Source organism: Lipotes vexillifer, unplaced genomic scaffold (assembly GCF_000442215.2).
Source record: "Lipotes vexillifer unplaced genomic scaffold, Lipotes_vexillifer_v1.1 scaffold897, whole genome shotgun sequence".
In the NCBI taxonomy this organism is placed as follows: domain Eukaryota; kingdom Metazoa; phylum Chordata; class Mammalia; order Artiodactyla; family Lipotidae; genus Lipotes; species Lipotes vexillifer.
The window spans coordinates 631,950-651,264 of record NW_006785587.1 but is presented as its reverse complement, the minus strand read 5'-3'; the positions used below and the strand labels follow the sequence as shown (position 1 = coordinate 651,264).

At 39.1% G+C, this 19,315-nt stretch overlaps 1 protein-coding gene across 1 annotated transcript in view; it reads right to left on the bottom strand.

Annotated features, from left to right (window-relative positions):
• Positions 1 to 19,315, bottom strand: part of GMPS (guanosine monophosphate synthase) — a 97,595-nt gene that overhangs the window by 18,211 nt on the left and 60,069 nt on the right. Inside the window, exons 6-7 of the mRNA XM_007457655.1 lie at positions 18,037 to 18,230; positions 17,485 to 17,650 (exon numbers count right to left, since the gene is read on the bottom strand). Of these exons, the coding sequence (XP_007457717.1) occupies positions 17,485 to 17,650; positions 18,037 to 18,230 (360 nt within the window). The remainder of the gene's footprint in view (positions 1 to 17,484; positions 17,651 to 18,036; positions 18,231 to 19,315) is intronic.

Genomic DNA, 19,315 nt, shown 5'->3' with positions numbered 1-19,315 from the left:
CTATTTTATGTTTGGTAGTGTATATATGCCCAGGTCACTCTCTCACTTTGTCAAAGCTTAACCTTCCCCCACCCCGAACCCTCAGGTCCATTGTCTAGTAGGTCTGTGTCTTTATTCCCAATGTGCCTCTAGGTTCTTCATGACCTTTTTTTGTTTTTTAGATTCCATATATATGTGTTAGCGTACGGTATTTGTTTTTCTCTTTCTGACTTACTTCACGCTGTATGACCGACTCTAGGTCCACCCACCTCACTACAAATAAATCAATTTCGTTTCTTTTTATGGCTGAGTAATATTCCATTCTTTATATGTGCCACATCTTTATCTATTCATCTGTTGCTAGACACTTAGCTTGCTTCCATGTCCTGGCTATAGTAAATTGAGCTGCAATGAACATATTGGTACATAACTCTTTTTGAATTATGGTTTTCTCAGGGTATGTGCCCAGTAGTGGGATTGCTGGGTCAAGTGGTAGTTCTATTTTTAGTTTTTAAAGGAACATCCATACTGTTCTCCATAGTGGCTGTATCAATTTACATTCCCACCAGCAGTGCAAGAGGGTTCCCTTTTCTCCACACCCTCTCCAGCATTTATTGTTTCTAGATTTTTTGATGATGGCCATTCTGACCAGTGTGAGATGATATCTCATTGTAGTTTTGATTTGCATTTCTTTAATGATTAATGGTGTTGAGCATTCTTTCATGTGTCTGTTGGCAATCTGTATATCTTCTTTGGAAAAAAGTCTATTTAGGGCTTCTGCCTAGTTTTGGATTGAGTTGTTTGTTTTTTTGATATTGAGCTGTATAAGCTGCTTGTAAATTTTGGAGATTAATCCTTTGTCAGTTGCTTCATTGGCAAATATTTTCTCCCATTCTGAGGGCTGTCTTTTGGTCTTGTTTATGGTTTCCTTTGCTGTGCAAAAGCTGTTAAGTTTCATTAGGTCCCTTTGTTTATTTTTGTTTTTATTTCCATTTCTCTAGGAGGTGGGTCAAAAAGGATCTTGCTGTGATTTATGTCTCAGAGTGTTCTACCTATATTTTCCTCTAAGAGTTTTATAGTGTCTGGTCTTACATTTAGGTCTTTAATCCATTTTGAGTTTATTATTTTGTATGGTGTTAGGGAGTGTTCTAATTTCATTCTTTTACATGTAGCTGTCCAGTTTTCCCAGCACCACTTACTGAAGAGGCTGTTTTTTGTCCACTGTATACTCTTGCCTCCTTTATCAAAGATAAGGTGACCATATGTGTGTGGGTTTATCTGTGGGCTTTCTATTCTGTTCCACTGATCTATATTTCCATTTTTGTGCCAGTACCATACTGTCTTGATTACCATAGCTTTGTAGTAGACTCTGAAGTCAGGCAGCCTAATTCCTCCAGCTTCATTTTTTCTTTCTCAAGATTGCTTTGGCTATTCAGGGTCTTCTGTGTTTCCATACATATTGTGAAATTTTTTGTTCAAGTTCTGTGAAAACTGCCATTGGTAGTTTGATAGGGATTGCACTGAATCTGTAAATTGCTTTGGGTAGTAGAGTCATTTTCACAATGTTGATGCTTCCAATCCAAGAACATGGTATATCCCTCCATCTGTTTCTATCATCTTTAATTTCTTTCATCAGTGTCTTATAATTGCCTGAATACAGGTCTTTAGTCTACTTAGGTAGGTTTATTCCTAGATATTTTATTCCTTTTGTTGCAGTGGTAAATGGGAGTGTTTTCCTTATTTCACTTTCAGATTTTTCATCATTAGTGTATAGGAATGCCAGAGATTTCTGTCCATTAATTTTGTACCCTGTTACTTTACCAAATTCATTGATTAGCTCTTGTAGTTTTCTGGTAGCGTCTCTAGGATACTCTATAGTATCATGTCATCTGCAAACAGTGACAGCTTTACTTCTTTTCCGATTTGGATTCCTTTTATTTCTTTTTCTTCTCTGATTGCTGTGGCTAAAACTTCCAAAACTATGTTGAATAAGAGTGGTAGAGTGGGCAACCTCGTCTTCTACCTGATCTTAGTGGAAATGGTTTCAGTTTTTCACCTTTGAGGATGATGTTGGCTGTGGGTTTTTCATATATGGCCTTTATTATGTTGAGGAAAGTTCCCTCTATGCCTACTTTCTGGAGGGTTTTTATCATAAATGGGTGTTGAATTTTGTCAGAAGTTTTGCCTGCATCTATTTAGATGATTATATGGTGTTTCTCCTTCAATTTGTTAATATGGTGTATCACATTGATTGATTTGCATATATTGAAGAATTCCTGAATTCCTGGGGTAAACTGCACGTGATCTTGGTGCATGATCCCTTTAATGTGCTGTTGGATGCTGTTTCCTAGTATTTTGTTGAGGATTTTTCCATCTATGTACATCACTGATATTGGCCTGTAGTTTTCTTTCTTTGTGACATCTTTATCTGGTTTTGGTATCAGGGTAATGGAGGCCTGTAGAATGAGTTTCGGAGTGTTCCTCACTCTGCTATATTCTGGAAGAGTTTGAGAAGGATAGGTGTTAGCTCTTCTCTAAATGTTTGAGAGAATTCACCTGTGAAGCCATCTGGTCCTGTGCTTTTGTTTGTTGGAAGATTTTTAATCAGTTTCAATTTCAGTGCTTGATTTGTCTGTCCATATTTTCTATTTCTTCCTGGTTCAGTCATGGAAGGTTATATCTTTCTAAGACTTGGTCCATTTTTTCCAGGTTGTCCATTTTACTGGCATATACTTGCTTGTAGTACTCTCCCATGATCCTTTGTATTTCTGCTGTGTCAGTTGTTACTTCTCCTTTTTTGTTTCTAATTCTATTGATTTGAATCTTGTCCCTATTTTTCTTGATGAGTCTGGCTAATGGTTTATCAATTTTGTTTATCTTCTCAAAGAACAAGCTTTTACTTTTATTGATCTTTGCTATCATTTCCTTCATTTCTTTTTCATTTATTTGTGATCTAATCTTTATGATTTCTTCTGCTACCTTTGGGGTTTTTTTGTTCTTCTGTCTCTAATTGCTTTAGGTGTAAGCTTAGGTTGTTTATTTGAGATGTTTCTTGTTTCTTAAGGTAGGACTGTATTGCTATAAACTTCCCTGTTAGAATTGCTTTTGCTGCATCCCATAGGTTTTGGGTCATCGTGTTTTCATTGTTATTTGTCTCTAGGCATTTTTTGATTTCCTCTTTGATTTCTTCACTGATCTCTTGGTTATTAAGTAGTGTATTGTTTAGCCTCCATGTGTTAATATTTTTTACAGATTTTTTCCTGTTCTTAATATCTAGTTTCATAGCGTTCTGGTCATAAAAGATACCTGATATGATTTCAATTTTCTTAAATTTACCACAGATTGACTTGTGACCCAAGATATAATATATCCTGGAGAATGTTCCATGAGCACTTCAGAAGAATGTGTATTCTGTTGTTTTTGGATGGAATGTTCTATAAATATCAATTAAGTATATCTTGTTTAATGTATCAGTTAAAGCTTGTGTTTCCTTATTTATTTGCAGTTTGGATGGTGTCCATTGGTAAAAGTGGGGTGTTAAAGTACCCTACTATAATTGTGTTGCTGTCGATTTTCTCTTTTACAGCTGTTAGCATTTGCCTTTTGTATTGAGGTGCTCTTATGTCGGATGCATAAAGTTTTACAATTGTTATATCTTCTTGGATCGATCCTTTGATCATTATGTAGTGTCCTTTGTCTCTTGTAATAGTCTTTTTTTAAAAGTCTATTTTGTCTGATATGAGAATTGTTACTCCAGCTTTGATTTCCATTTGCATGGAGTATCTTTTTCCATGCCCCCACTTTCAGCCTGTATGCATCCCTAGGTCTGAAGTGGGTCTCTTGTAGACAGCATATATATGGGTCTTGTTTTTGTATACAATCAGCCAGTCTATGTCTTTTGGTTGGAGCATTTAATCCATTTACATTTTAGGTAATTATCGATATGTATGTTCCTATTACCATTTTCTTAATTCTTTGGGTTTGTTATTGTAGGTCTTTTCCTTCTCTTGTGTTTCCTGCCTAGAGAAGTTTTTAGCATTTGTTGTAAAGCTGGTTTGGTGATGCTGAACTCGCTTAGCGTTTGCTTGTCTGTAAATATTTTAATTTCTCTGACAAATCTGAATGAGATCCCCTGCTGGGTAATCTTGGTTGTAGGTTTTTCTCATTCATCACTTTACATATGTCCTGACACTCCCTTCTGGCTTGCAGAGTTTCTGCTGAAAGATCAGCTGTTAACCTTAAGGGGATTGCCTAATGTGTTATTTGTTGTTCTTCCCTTGCTGCTTTTAATATTTTTTCTTTGTATTTAATTTTTGATAGTTGGATTAATATGTGTCTTGGCATGTTTCTCCTTGGATTTATCCTGTATGGAACTCTCTGTGCTTCCTGGACTTAACTATTTCCTTTCCCATATTAGGGAACTTTTCAACTATAATCTCTTCAAATATTTTCTCAGTTAATTTCTTTTTCTCTTCTTCTTCTGGGAGGTCTCTTGTGGACCAGTGTCCTGAAGTTGGCTCTCCCACCTCAGTGGCACAGCCCTGCCGCCTGGCTGAGGCACCAAAAGCCTGTCATCCACAATGCTCAGAATAAAATGGAGAAAAGGAAAGAAAGAAGAAAGACAGAAAGAAAAGAAAAGAAAAGAAAGAAAGAAAGAAAGAAAGAAGAAAGAAAGAAAGAAAGAAAAAAGCTAAAATAAAATAAAGTAAAATAAAATGAAGTTATTAAAATAAAAAATTATTTTAAAAAAATTTTTAAGTAATTAAAAAAAAACAAAAATGCACACACAGATGCCTAGGACAAATGGTAAAAGCCAAGCTATACAGACAAAATCACACGCAAAAGCATACACATACACACTCACAAAAAGAGAAAAAGGGAGAAATATATATATATCCTTGCTCCCAAAGTCGACCTCCTCAATTTGGGATGATTCCTTGTCTATTCAGGTATTCCACACATGCAGGGTACTTGAAATTTAATCTGCTGCTCCCGAGGCTGCTGGGAGAAATTTCCCCTTCTCTTCTTTGTTCGCACAGCTCCTGGGGTTCAGCTTTGGATTTGCACCCGCCTCTGCATGTAGGTCACCTGAGGGCATCTGTTCTCCACTCAGACAGGACGGGGTTAAAGGAGCAGCTGATTCAGGGGGCTTTGGCTCACTCAGGCCAGGGGGATGAAGGGGTACAGAATGCGGGGCAAACCTGCCGCAGCAGAGGCCAGAGTGACGATGCAGCAGCCTGAGGCATACAGTGTGTTCTCCCAGGGAAGGTGTCCCTGGATCACGGAACCCTGTCAGTGGCAGGCTACACAGGCTCCCAGGAGGGACGGTGTGGATAGTGACCGGTGCCTGCACATAGGATTCTTGGTGGCCGCAGTAGCAGCCTTAGCGTCTCATGCCTGTCTCTGGGGTCCGCGCTGTTAGCCGCCTGAGTACAGGTCTTTTAACTCCTTTGGTAGGTTTATTCCTAGGGATTTTATTCTATTTGTTGTAATGGTGAATGGAATTCTTTCCTTAATTTCTCTTTCTGATCTTTTGTTGTTAGTGTATAGGAATGCAAGAGGTTTTGGTACATTAATTTTGTATCCTGCAACTTTACCAAATTCATTGATTAGCTCTGGTAGTCTTCTGGTGGCATCTTTAGGATTTTCTAAGTATAAGTATCATGTCATCTGCAGTGACAGTTTTACTTCTTCTCTGGTTTGTATTCCTTTTATTTCTTTTTCTTCTCTGGTTGCCATGGCTAGGACTTCCAAAATTATGTTAAATAACAGTGGCGAGGGTGGACATCCTTGTCTTGTTCCTGATCTTAGAGAAAATGCTTTCAGTTTTTCACCATTGAGAATGATGTTAGCTGTGGGTTTGTCATATATGGCCTTTATTATGTTCAGCTAAGTTCCCTCTATGCCCACTTTCTGGACAGTTTTTATTCTTAGCATAAATGATGTTGAATTTTGTCAAAAGCTTTTTCTGCATCTATTGAGATGATCATATGGTTTGTATTTTTTGATTTGTTAATATAGTGTATCACATTTATTGATTTGTGTATACTGAAGAAGCCTTGCAATGCTGGGATAAATCCCACTTGATCATGGTGTATGATCCCTTTAATATCTTGTTGGATTCTGTTTGCTAGTATTTTGTTGAGGATTTTTGCATCTACATTCATCAGTGATATTGGTCTGTAATTTTCTTTTTTTGTAGTATCTTTGTCTAGTTTCGGTATCAGGGTGATGGTGGCCTCATAGAATGAGTTTAGGAGTGTTCCTTCCTCTGCAATTTTCTGGAAGAGTTTGGGAAGGATGGGTGTTAGCTCTTCTCTAAATGCTTGAGAGAATTCACCTGTGAAGCCATGTGGTCCTGGACTTTTGTTTGCTGGAAGATTTTTAATCACAGTTTCAATTTCTTTACTTGTGATTGATCTATTCATATTTTCTATTTCTTCCTGGTTCAGACTTGGAAGGTTATACCTTTCTAAGAAGTTGTTCATTTCTTCCAGGTTGTCCATTTTATTGGCACAGAGTTGCTTGTAGCAGTGTCTTAGGATGCTTTGAATTTCTGCAGTGTCCACTGTAACGTTCCCTTTTTCATTGCTAATTTTATTGATTTGAGTCCTCTCCCTCTTTTTCTTGATGAGTTTGGCTAAAGCTTGATCAATTTTGTTTATCTTCTCAAAGAACCAGCCTTTAGTTTTATTGATCTTTGCTAGCATTTCCCTTTTGTTTTCATTTATTTCTGATTTGAAAATGATTTTTCCTTCTAACAACTGGGTTTTGTTTGTTCTTCTTTCTATAGTTCCTTTAGGTGTAAGATTAGATTGTTTATTTGAGATTTTTCTTGTTTCCTGAGATAGGATTGTATTGCTATAAACTTCCCTCTTAGAACTGCTTTCGCTGCATCCCATAGGTTTTGGATTGTCGTGTTTTTGTTGTCATTTGTCTCTAGGTATTTTCTGCTTTCCTCTTTGATTTCTTCACTGATCTCTTAGTTAATTAACTTATTGTTTAGCCTCCATGTGTTTGTGTTTTTTAACATTTTTTCCCCTGTAAGTGACTTCTAATCTCATAACAGTGTGGTTGGAAAAGATGCTTGATATGATTTCAATTTTCTTAAATTTACCAAGGCTTGATTTGTGACCCAAGATGTGACCTAACCTGGAGAATGTTCTGTGTGCACTTGAGAAGAAAGTGTAATCTGCTGTTTTTGAATGGAATGTCCTATAAATATCAATTAACTCTATCTTGTCTATTGTGTCATTTAAAGCTTGTGTTTCCTTATTAATCTTCTGTCTGGATGATCTGCCCATTGGCGTAATGAGGTGTTAAAGTCCCTCACTATTACTGTGTTACTGTCGATTTCCTCTTTTATAGATGTTAGCATTTGCCTTATGTACTGAGGTGCTCCTATGTTGGGTGCATATATATTTATAATCGTTATATATTCTTGGATTGCTCCCTTAATCATTATATGGTGACCTTCCTTGGCTCTTGCAACATTCTTTATTTTACAGTCTATTTTATCTGATATGAGTATTGCTATCCAGCTTTCCTTTGGTATCCATTTGTATGGAGTATCTTTTTCCATCCCCTCACTTTCAATCTGTTTGTATCTGTAGGTCTGAAGTGGGTCTCTCGTAGACAGCATATATATGGGTCTTTTGTATCATTTCAGTGAGCCTGTGTCTTTTGGTTGGAGCATTTAATCCATTTATGCTTAAGGTAATTATCGATATGTATGTTCCTATTAACATTTTTAAAATTGTTTTGGGTTTGTTTCTGTAGGTGCTTTTCTTCTCTTGTGTGTCCCACTTAGAGAAGTTCCTTTAGCATTTGTTGTGGAGCTGGTTTGCTGGTGCTGAATTCTCTTAGCTTTTGCTTTTCTGTAAAGCTTTAGATTTCCCCATCAAATCTGAATGAGATCCTTGCTGGGTAGAGTAATCTTCATTGTAAGTTCTTCCCTTTCATCACTTTAAATATATCATGCCACTCCCTTCTGGCTTGTAGAGTTTCTGCTGAGAAATCAGTTGTTAACCTTATGAGAGTTCCCTTGTATGTTCTCTGTCATTTTTCCCTTGTTGCTTTCAATAATATTTCTTTGTCTTTAATTTTTGTCAATTTGTTTACTATGTGTCTCGGCGTGTTTCTCCTTGGGTTTATCCTGCCTGGGACTCTGCGCTTCCTGGACTTGGGTGGCATTTTCCTATCCCATGTTAGGGAAACATGATTATAATCTCTTCGAATATTTTCTCAGGTCCTTTATCTCTCTGTTCTCCTTCTGGGACCCCTATAATGTGAATGTTGGTGCATTTAATGTTGTCCCAGAGGTCTCTCAGGCTGTCTTCATTTCTTTCCATTCTTTTTTCTTTATTCTGTTCCACGGCAGTAAATTCCACCATTCTGTCTTCCAGGTCACTTATCTGTTCTTCAGCCTCAGTTATTCTGCTACTGTTTCCTTCTAGTGTATTTTTCATTTCATTTATTGTATTGTTCATCTGTTTGTTCTTTAATTCTTCTAGGTGTTTGTTCTTTAATTGTTCTAAGTCTTAGTTAAACATTTCTTGGATTGTCTCAATCTTTGCCTCCATCCTTTTTCCAAGGTCCTGGATCATCTTCACTATCATTATTCTGAATTCTTTTTTGGAAGGTACCCTACTTTCACTTAATTTAATTGTTTTTCTGGGGTTTTACCTTGTTCCTTCATCTGGTATACAGTCCTCTTTGCCTTTTCATTTTGTCTATCATTCCATGAAGGTGGTTTTTGTTCCACAGGCTGCAGGATTGTAGTTTTTCTTCCTTCTACTCTCTCTCCAAACCCCCCACTCCAGATGCCCCCCTTTGGCGGTGGTGCCTCTCCCCTTCCACAGAGGTCCTAAGCAGAGGTCCCACCCCATGCTTGAACATCGCCCTGCCTAGGTCCTGCACTGAAGGTCTTTTCTGGCTGCATGTGTCCTGAGCCTAGGCCCCGCCTCCCACTCAAACGTGACACCTGGCTGTCCTTTTAAAGAGCAAAGAATTTAAAAAACTAGGATCTTTATTTGGTAGCAAGGCTGAACAATTGGTGGGCTTCACTATAAGATGCCACGGCACCTGGCTACTTCACTGGAGGACACCAGTGAATTTGTGGGTCTTTCTCTTAAGATGGCCAATTACGGAGAGAAGACACCTCCCATTTCCGGCTTATCACCATTGTGATAGTTTGAATAGAGGAAGTGGCAAGGGGGAGGGAGATACCATTCAGTACATAAGATTTTTACTTCATCTTACTTCCACCCTCAGCTATGCCTGGTATTGATATGCCCAAGACCAAAATCTCTCTTGTTTAGCCTAGAGTTTGTAGAGAATAAATCCACAGTCTTCTGATTAGGAGGGATAGCAGCAGTGTGTTCCTGTTTTAAGGAAAAAGGATCTGCTTCTCAGATTTTTAACCAATCCATTTTAGGCTAACCCAGTAAACCAGGCCCCAGAGGGGAGTCAATGTTTCCAACTCCTGAGCCTACATGTAAATCTTCTGTTTTGTAGGCATCCTTCCCTCACCCCACACCCCAAGGTTTTGGAGTCCTCCATTCTACTATGACAGTTAACAAGGACAGATGCAGGTTTTCATGGAGCTGAAACTTAAACAACTTGGGGGTCCTCTTCAAGAAAAAGAATAACAAATCAGGAAACGGGGAAGATGGCGGAAGAGTAAGACGTGGAAATCACCTTCCTCCCCACAGATACATCAGAAATACATCTACACGTGGAAAAACTCCTACAGAACACTTACTGAATGCTGGCAGAAGACCTCAGACTTGCCAAAAGGCAAGAAACTCCCCACGTACCTGGGCAGGGCAAAAGAAAAAATAAACAGAAACAAGAGAATAGGGGCAGGACCTGCACCAGTGGGAGGGAGCCGTGAAGGAGGAAAGGCTTCCACAAACTAGAAGCCCCTTCGCGGGCGGAGACTGTGGGTGGCGGAGGGGGGTAGCCTCGGAGCCATGGAGGAGAGCGCAGCAACAGGGGTGCAGAGGGCAAAGTGGAGAGATTTCCGCACAGAGGATTGGTGCCAACCAGCACTCACCAGCCCGAGAGGCTGGTCTGCTCACCTGCTGGGGCAGGCGGGGCTGGGAGCTGAGGCTTGTGCTTCGGTCTGAGTGCAGGGAGAGGACTGGCGGTGTGAACACAGCCTAAAGGGGTTAGTGCACCACGGCTAGCCGGGATCCCTCCAGGAAAAGTCTGAACCTGCTGAAGAGGCAAGAGACGTTTTCTTCCTTCTTTATTTCCTGGTGCACGAGGAGAGGGGATTAAGAGCACTGCTTAAAGGAGCTCCAGAGACGGGCACCAGCCGCGGCTATCAGAGCAGACCCCAGAGACGGGCATGAGACGATAAGGCTGCTGCTGCTGCCACCAACAAGCCTGTGTGCGAGCACAGGTCACACTCCACACCTCCCTTCCGGGGAGCCTGTGCAGCCCGCTACTGCCACGGTCCCGGGATCCAGGGACAACTTCCCCGGGAGAACACACGGTGCGCCTCAGACTGCAGTAACGTCACACCGGCCTCTGCCGCCGCAGGCTCACCCCGCACTCCGTACCCCTCCCTCCCCCCGGGCTGAGTGAGCCAGAGCCCCCAAATCAGTGGCTCCTTTAACCCCGTCCTGTATGAGTGAAGAACAGATGCCCTCCGGCGACCTACACACAGAGGTGGGGCCAAACCGAAAGCTGAACCCCGGGAGCTGTGCGAACAAAGAGAAAGGGAAATCTCTCCCAGCAGCCTCAGGAGCAGCGGATTAAATCTCCACAATCTACTTGATGTACCCTGCATCTGTCGAATACCTGAATAGACAACGAATCATCCCAAATTGAGGAGGTGGACATTGAGAGCAAGATTTATGATTTTTTCCCCTTTTTCAATTTTTGTGAGTGTGTATGCTTCTGTGTGAGATTTTGTCTGGATAGCTTTGCTTTCACCAACTGTCCTAGAGTTCTGTCTGTGTTTGTTATTTTTTTTCCTTTTTAATTTTTTTATTAATTATTATTTTTTTATTTTAATAACTTTATTTTATTTTACCTTACTTTATTTTCTTTTATCTCCTTCCTTCCTTCCGTCCTTCCTTCCTCCCTTCCTTCCTTTCTTTTCCTCCTTTTCTTCCTTTCTTTCTACTTTTTCTCCCTTTTATTCTGAGCCATATGGATGAAAAGCTCTTGGTGCTGCAGCCAGGAGTCAATGCTGTGCCTCTGAGGTGGGAGAGCCAACTTCAGGACACTGATCCACAAGAGACCTCCCAGCTCCACGTAATATCAAATGGCGAAAATCTCCCAGAGATCATCTCAATACCAACACCCAGCTTCACTCAACGACCAGCAAGCTACAGTGCTGGACACCCTAACCCAAACAACTAGCAAGACAGGAACACAACCCCCCCATTAGCAGAGAGGCTGCCTAGAATCCTAATAAGCCCACAGACACCCCAAAACACACCACCAGACGTGGAACTGCCCACCAGAAAGATAAGATCCAGCCTCATCCACCAGAACACAGGCACTAGTCCCCTCCACCAGGAAACCAACACAACCCACTGAACCAACTTTAGCCACTGGGGATAGACACCAAAAACAATGGGACTCCAAACCTGCAGCCTGCAAAAAGGAGACCCCAAAGATAAGCAAACAGAAGATAGAAAAACACCCAGATGAAGGAGAAAGATAAAAACCCACCAGACCTAACAAATGAAGAGTTAATAGGCAGTCTACCTGAAAAAGAATTCAGAATAATGATAGTAAACATGATCCAAAATCCTGGAAATAGAATAGAGAAAACGCAAGAAACATTTAAAAAGGACCTAGAGGAACTAAAGACAAAACAAGCAATGATGAACAACACAATAAATGAAATTAAAAATACTCTAGGGCTTCCCTGGTGGCGCAGTGGTTGAGAGTCCGCCTAGCGATGCAGGGGATGCAGGTTTGTGTCCTGGTCTGGGAGGATCCCACATGCCGTGGAACGGCTGTGCCCGTGAGCCATGGCCACTGGGCCTGCAGGTCTGGAGCCTGTGCTCCGCAGCGGGAAAGCCCACAGCAGTGAGAGGCCCACGTACCACAAAAAACACATAACAAACAAAAAGAACTCTAGAAGGGATCAATAGCAGAATAACTGAGGCAGAAGAACGGATAAGTGACCTGGACGATAAAGTAGTGGAAATAACTATGGCAGAGCAGATTAAAGAAAAAAGAATGAAAAGAACTGAGGACAGTCTCAGAGACCTCTGGGACAACATTAAACGCACCAACATTCGAATTATAGGGGTTCCAGAAGAAGAAGAGAAAACGAAAGGGACTGAGAAAATATTTCAAGAGATTATAGTTGAAAACTTCCCTAATATGGGAAAGGAAATAGTTAATCAAGTCCAGGAAGCACATAGAGTCCCATACAGGATAAATACAAGGAGAAATACGCCAAAACACATATTAATCAAACTGTCAAAAGTTAAACACAAAGAAAACATATTAAAAGCAGCAAGGGAAAAACAACAAATAACACACAAGGGAATCCCCATAAGGTTAACAGCTGATCTTTCAGCAGAAACTCTGCAAGCCAGAAGGGAGTGGTAGGACATATTTAAAGTGATGAAGGAGTAAAACCTACAACCAAGATTACTCTACCCAGCAAGGATCTCATTCAGATTTGATGGAGAAATTAAAACCTTTACAGACAAGCAAAAGCTGAGAGTTCAGCACCACCAAACCAGCTTTACAACAAATGCTAAAGGATATTCTCTAGGCAAGAAACACAAGAGAATGAAAAGACCTACAATAACAAACCCAAAACAATTAAGAAAATGGGAATAGGGATATACATATCGATAATTACCTTAAATATAAATGGATTAAATGCTCCCACCAAAAGACACAGACTGACTGAATGGATACAAAAACAAGACCCATTTATGTGTTGTACACAAGAGACCGACTTCAGACCTAGAGACACATACAGACTGAAAGTGAGGGGATGGAAAAAGATATTCCATGCAAACGGAAACCAAAAGAAAGCCAGAGTAGCAATTCTCATATCAGACAAAATAGACTTTACAATAAACACTATTAGAAGAGACAAAGGACACTACATAATGATCAAGGGATCGATCCAAGAAGATATAACAATTGTAAATATTTATGCAGCCAACATAGGAGCACCTCAATACATAAGGCAAATACTAATAGCCATAAAAGGGGAAATCGGGGCTTCCTTGGTGCCGCAGTGGTTGAGAGTCCGCCTGCCAATGCAGGGGACACGGGGTTTGTGCCCTGGTCCGGGAAGATCCCACAGGCCACGGAGCAGCTAGGCCCGTGAGCCATGGCTGCTGAGCCTGCAGGTCCAGAGCCTGGGCTCCGCAACGGGAGAGGCCACAACAGTGAGAGGCCCACGTACCGAAAAAAATATATAAAATAAAATCTTCCAACAAACAGACGCCCAGGACCAGATGGCTTCACAGGCGAATTCTTTCAAACACTTAGAGAAGAGCTAACACCTATCCTTCTCAAACTCTTCCAAAATACAGCAGAGGGAGGAACACTCCCAAACTCATTCTACGAGGCCACCATCACCCAGATACCAAAATCAGACAAGGATGTCAGAAAGAAAGATAACTACAGGCCAATATCACTGATGAACATAGATGCAAAAATCCTCAACAAAATACTAGCAAACAGAATCCAACAGCACGTTAAACGAATCATACACCATGATCAAGTGGGGTTTATTCCAGGAATGCAAGGATTCTTCAACATACGTAAATCAATCAATGTGATACACCATATTCACAAATTGCAGGAGAAAAACTATATGGTCATCCTCAACAGATGCAGAGAAAGCTTTCGACAAAATTCAACACCCATTTATGATAAAAACCCTGCAGAAAGTAGGCACAGAAGGAACCTTCCTCAACATAATAAAGGCCATATATGACAAACCCACAGCCAACATAGTCCTCAATGGTGAAAAACTGAAAGCATTTCCACTACGATCAGGAACAAGACAAGGTTGCCCACTCTCACTACTCTTATTCAACGTAGTTTTGTAAGTTTTAGCCACAGCAAAAAGAGAAGAAAAGGAATAAAAGGAATCCAAATCGGAAAAGAAGAAGTAAAGCTGTCACTGTTTGCAGATGACATGATACTATACATAGAGAAGCCTAAAGATGTTGCCAGAAAACTACTAGAGCTAATCGATGAATTTAGTAAAGTAGGAGGATACAAAATTAATGCACATAAATCTCTGGCATTCCTATATACGAATCATGAAAAATCTGAAAGTGAAATCAAGAAAACACTCCCATTTACCACTGCAACAAATAGAATAAAATATGTAGGAATAAACCTATCTAAGGAGACAAAAGACCTCTATGCAGAAAATTATAAGACACTGATGAAAGAAATTAAAGATGATACAAATAGATGGAGAGATATACCATGTTCTTGGATTGGAAGAATCAACATTGTGAAACTGATTCTACTACCCAAAGCAATCTACAGATTCAATGCAATCCCTATCAAACTACCAATGGCACTTTTCACAACTAGAACAAAAAATTTCACAACTTGTATGGAAACACAAAAGACCCCAAATAGCCAAAGCAATGTTGAGAACGAAAAAAGGAGCTGGAGGAATTCAGGCTCCCTGACTTCAGACTATAATACAAAGCTACAGTAATCAAGACAGTATGGTACTGGCACAAAAACCGAAAGATAGATCAATGGAACAGGATAGAAAGCCCAGAGATAAACCCACACACATATGGTCACCTTATCTTTGATAAAGGAGGCAGGAATGTACAGTGGAGAAAGGACAGCCTCTTCATAAGTGGTGCCAGGAAAACTGGATAGGTACATGTAAAAGTATGAGATTAGATCAGTCCCTAACACCATACACAAAAATAGGCTCAAAATGGATTCAAGACCTAAATGTAAGGCCAGAAACTATCAAACTCTTAGAGTAAAACATAGGTAGAACACTCTGAGACATAAATCACAGCAAGATCCTTTTTGACCCACCTCCTAGAGAAATGGAAATAAAAACAAAAAACAAATGGGACCTAATGAAACTTCAAAGCTTTTTTGCACAGCAAAGGAAACCATAAACAAGACCAAAAGACAACCCTCAGAATGGGAGAAAATATTTGCAAATGAAGCAACTGACAAAGGGTTAATCTCCAAAATTTATAAGCAGCTCATGCAGCTCAATAACAAAAAAACAAACAACCCAATCCAAAAAGGGGCAGAAGACCTAAATAGACATTTCTCCAAAGAAGATATACAGACTGCCAACAAACACATGAAAGAATGCTCAACATCATTAATCATTAGAGAAATGCAAATCAAAACTACAATGAGGTATCATCTCACACCAGTCAGAATGGCTAGCATCAAAAAGTCTAGAAACAATAAATGCTGGAGAGGGTGTGGAGAAAAGGGAACACTCTTGCACTGCTGGTGGGAATGTGAATTGCTACAGCCACTATGGAGAACAGTATGGAGGTTCCTTAAAAAACTACAAATAGAACTACTATATGACCCAGCAATCCCACTACTGGGCATATACCCTGAGAGAATCATAATTCAAAGAGTCATGTACCAAAATGTTCATTGCAGCTCTATTTACAATAGCCAGGAGATGGAATCAAGCTAAGTGTCCATCATCGGATGAATGGATACACAAGATGTGGCACATATATACAATGGAGTACTACTCAGCCATAAAAAGAAACGAAATTGAGCTATTTGTAATGAGGTGGATGGACCTAGAGTCTGTCATACAGAATGAAGTAAGTCAGAAAGACAAAGACAAATACCGTATGCTAACCCATATATATGGAATTAAAAAAAAATGTCATGAAGAACCTAGGGGTAAGAGGGGAATAAAGACACAGACCTACTAGAGAATGGACTTGAGGATATGGGGAAGGGGAAGGGGAAGCTGTGACTAATTGAGAGAGTGGCATGCACATATATACACTACCAAACATAAAATAGCTAGTGGGAAGCAGCCGCATAGCACAGGGAGATCAGCTCGGTGGTTTGTGACCACCTATAGGGAAGGTGGGAGGGAGGGAGATGCAAGAGGGAAGAAATATGGGAACATATGTATATGTTTAACTGTTTCACTTTGTTATAAAGCAGAAACTAACACACCATTGTAAAGCAATTATAATCCAATAAAGATGTATTAAAAAAAAGAATAACAAATCAGGCATTTTTTAAATTACAAGTTAATACCTGCACTGCTAACACAAACTATCAACTATACACAGAAACACTGCAAATCACAAATATAGCACCAAACCCAGACTAAATGTATCCCCAACTCAACGTTTTCTTAGTGTAATCCCAAAATGCCTGCAGCCACTACAAAACCATCCAAAAGAGAGCAAGTTAGAGTGGAAAGAAAAAGTAATCTAAATTAACGGCAAATTGACAAATAACACTAAATATCTTCTGGAAGAATGTACATAAAACATTATCCCAGAAAATTCTGAGAAAGTATAGTAATGAAAGGACATAAATCCAACCATAGTTTAAAATGTACTATGAAACTGTCATGATTAAGACAGTTTGGTACTATTTTACATACTGGAGTTAATTTATGAGAAATTACATTGAGGCAACTAGCTAATGCTCTGGAAGGAAGAAAAAAAAGAAAAAACCTCAATAGCCCCTAATTCCTTATATCAATCAATTTTAAAAATAAATAAATAAAATAATAAAAAAAATAAATTAACGGCAAATTATTAAAGTATCTTACTTGCAAATTGCATAAAAATTGTAACTAACTATGAGAAGACACTACTAGGGTCCTTCCCCAGAGTCTGGTAGAGGCTTGGTTAGTGAGCAGTCCTGAAATTTAAGCTTCATTAGCTTAACAGACAAAATCTGCATAATCCATCTGTTTTTCACTTTCCAACATTTTGTTGAAACCATCAGACTGCTATTACCTCCTCTCTATTCCTCATTCTTCTGGCATTATACTTGTTTTATGGCTGTACTGTTATTTTAGTGACGTTTCCAAAGGAGAAAGAAATAGCCTCATCTTTACTTCATGTTTAACTACAACTCTTCATTTTATACTCAACCTTTTGGCATCAATTCCACTTAAATCAATAATATGTAGTTTATATCATTAAACTACTGACTTAATTTCATTATAGCTATTGCTTACATCTTGTTTTTTTTAAGTATAAAAGATATCCACAAATGTAAAAGCAATTAAGGCCTAAGAAGATGAACAGAAAGAACAGAATAGTAGCTCGAAAAAGGTAACTTACTGATCTATATATAACATTAGGAGTAATCAAGTTTCCAAATTTATATTGTGACCCCTCTTGAACCAAAAGTAATTACAAGGTAAAAATAAACATTTTCAACCATAAGCTTAGTGGAAAAACTGTACTTAGTTAAGGCAGTGTGCTCACTTAATCATACGCTAGATTTGATTAAACAAGTTCTGACATGTAAATTAACTTTTCTGGAGTTCAATACCTTTGACTTGAATTCCAAGCTTTTTGAGGGCCTCTTCAACAGACTGACTTTCTCGTTTTCTCATAAAGCCATTATCAATGTGCACAGCAATGACTTGCTCTTCGTTCAAAGCACGATTCAGCAAAGCTGTACAAACTGTTGAGTCTACTCCACCACTGAGCAAAACCTACAGGGTGAAATGAAAAGTCAAACTGAGTAGAATAAGGAAAAAGAAGCTAAGTTATCAGCTTAAATCACTACCTAAAAACACTGGGGAATCCAGTGGTAAGGATTCCATGCTCACTGCCAAGGACCCAGGTTCAATCCCTGGTCGGGGAACTAAAATTCCACAAGCTGTGCAGCACAGCCAAAAACACAAAACAACAAAACAAAAACAAAAAAACACTGTCTGTACGAAAGGTATGTATGGTAACTGAAAAAACACGCTGAAACAGCGCAACTCAAAAGGACATGATCACCCAGTCAAAATTTAAGGGCTATGCTGAGTAAGCCAACTCTGAGTTCTAATATCACTGACATAAATTTATAGACTTTCAGATATAAATTGCTTACCAAAACTTTTGATGTGCCGACTCTCTCTTTGATCTCTCGAATGCACTCAAGTTCTCTGTTCTGCACAGTGAAGGTCCCACTGCACCCAGCTATGTCGAAGAGGAAATTTTTCAGTATTACTTTCCCATTTTCTGTAAGGCCAACTTCAGGGTGGAACTGGGCTCCATATAATTTTTTAGATTCATTTGCTATACCTTTATAGGGAAAAAAATCATAAATTAAAATTTTTTCCTATTGAACAGACTCAACCAGAACCCACAGTAATTCCTCACAATTTCTTCCTACATAAATGTGGAAACTGATACAAATTAGTGGATTTTTAGCTATGGGGAAAAAAATACAAATAAAAACTACATTGCCATGGTGCACCTTTATAAAGGTCTTTCCTTATACAGCAATTAATGAACTACATGACCTTGAATTAAGCCCTACAGAGTTAATTCACAGTACCCTCAGTTCTCTACCTAGGTTACTGCAATTGTCTTGTCTACTTAATGCAGTGGTAACTCGATTTTAGATCTCAGTCCCATATGCCTTCACATGCAATGTGCAGGTACCAATTTTCTATATTAGAAAATCCTCATACATTAAACCTATCAGAATATTCTAAGTGTTTCTTTCTTGGGTACTATTAACCAAATATAACTTCATTGACTTGATTAATGTGTTTCTGACACTTTATCATCTATAAAGCAGCAGATATTAGGCCAAATGTTTTACATAGACATGTACTACCCCATATCTATGGCTCTGAGATATTATTCCAGGGTTTCAACATCTGACAATCAGTGTTATATACCACATTAACAAAATGAGGGATAAAAATAATATGGTCGTCTCAATAGATACAGAAAAAGCAACAGATAAAATTCAACATCATACATGATAAAAACTCTCAACAAACTGGTAGAGAAGGAACATACCTCAACATAATAAAGGCCATATACAACAAGTCCACAATTAACATACTCAGTGGTGAAAAGCTTTTCCTCTAAGATCAGGAACAAAACAAGAATTCAACAAAGTATTGGACATCCTAGCCAGACCAGTCAGGCTAGAAAAAAGAAATAAAATCATCCAAATTGAAAACGAAGAAGTAAAACTGTCTCTATTTGCAGATGCCACAACACTGTCTCTAGGAAACCCTAGAGATTCTAACAATATGCTGTTAGAACTAATAAATTATTTCAGCAAGCTTGCAGAAAAGAAAATCAACCTACAGAAATCAATTTTGTGTGTACCAACAACAAACTGTCAGCAGGAAAAATTAAGAAAACAT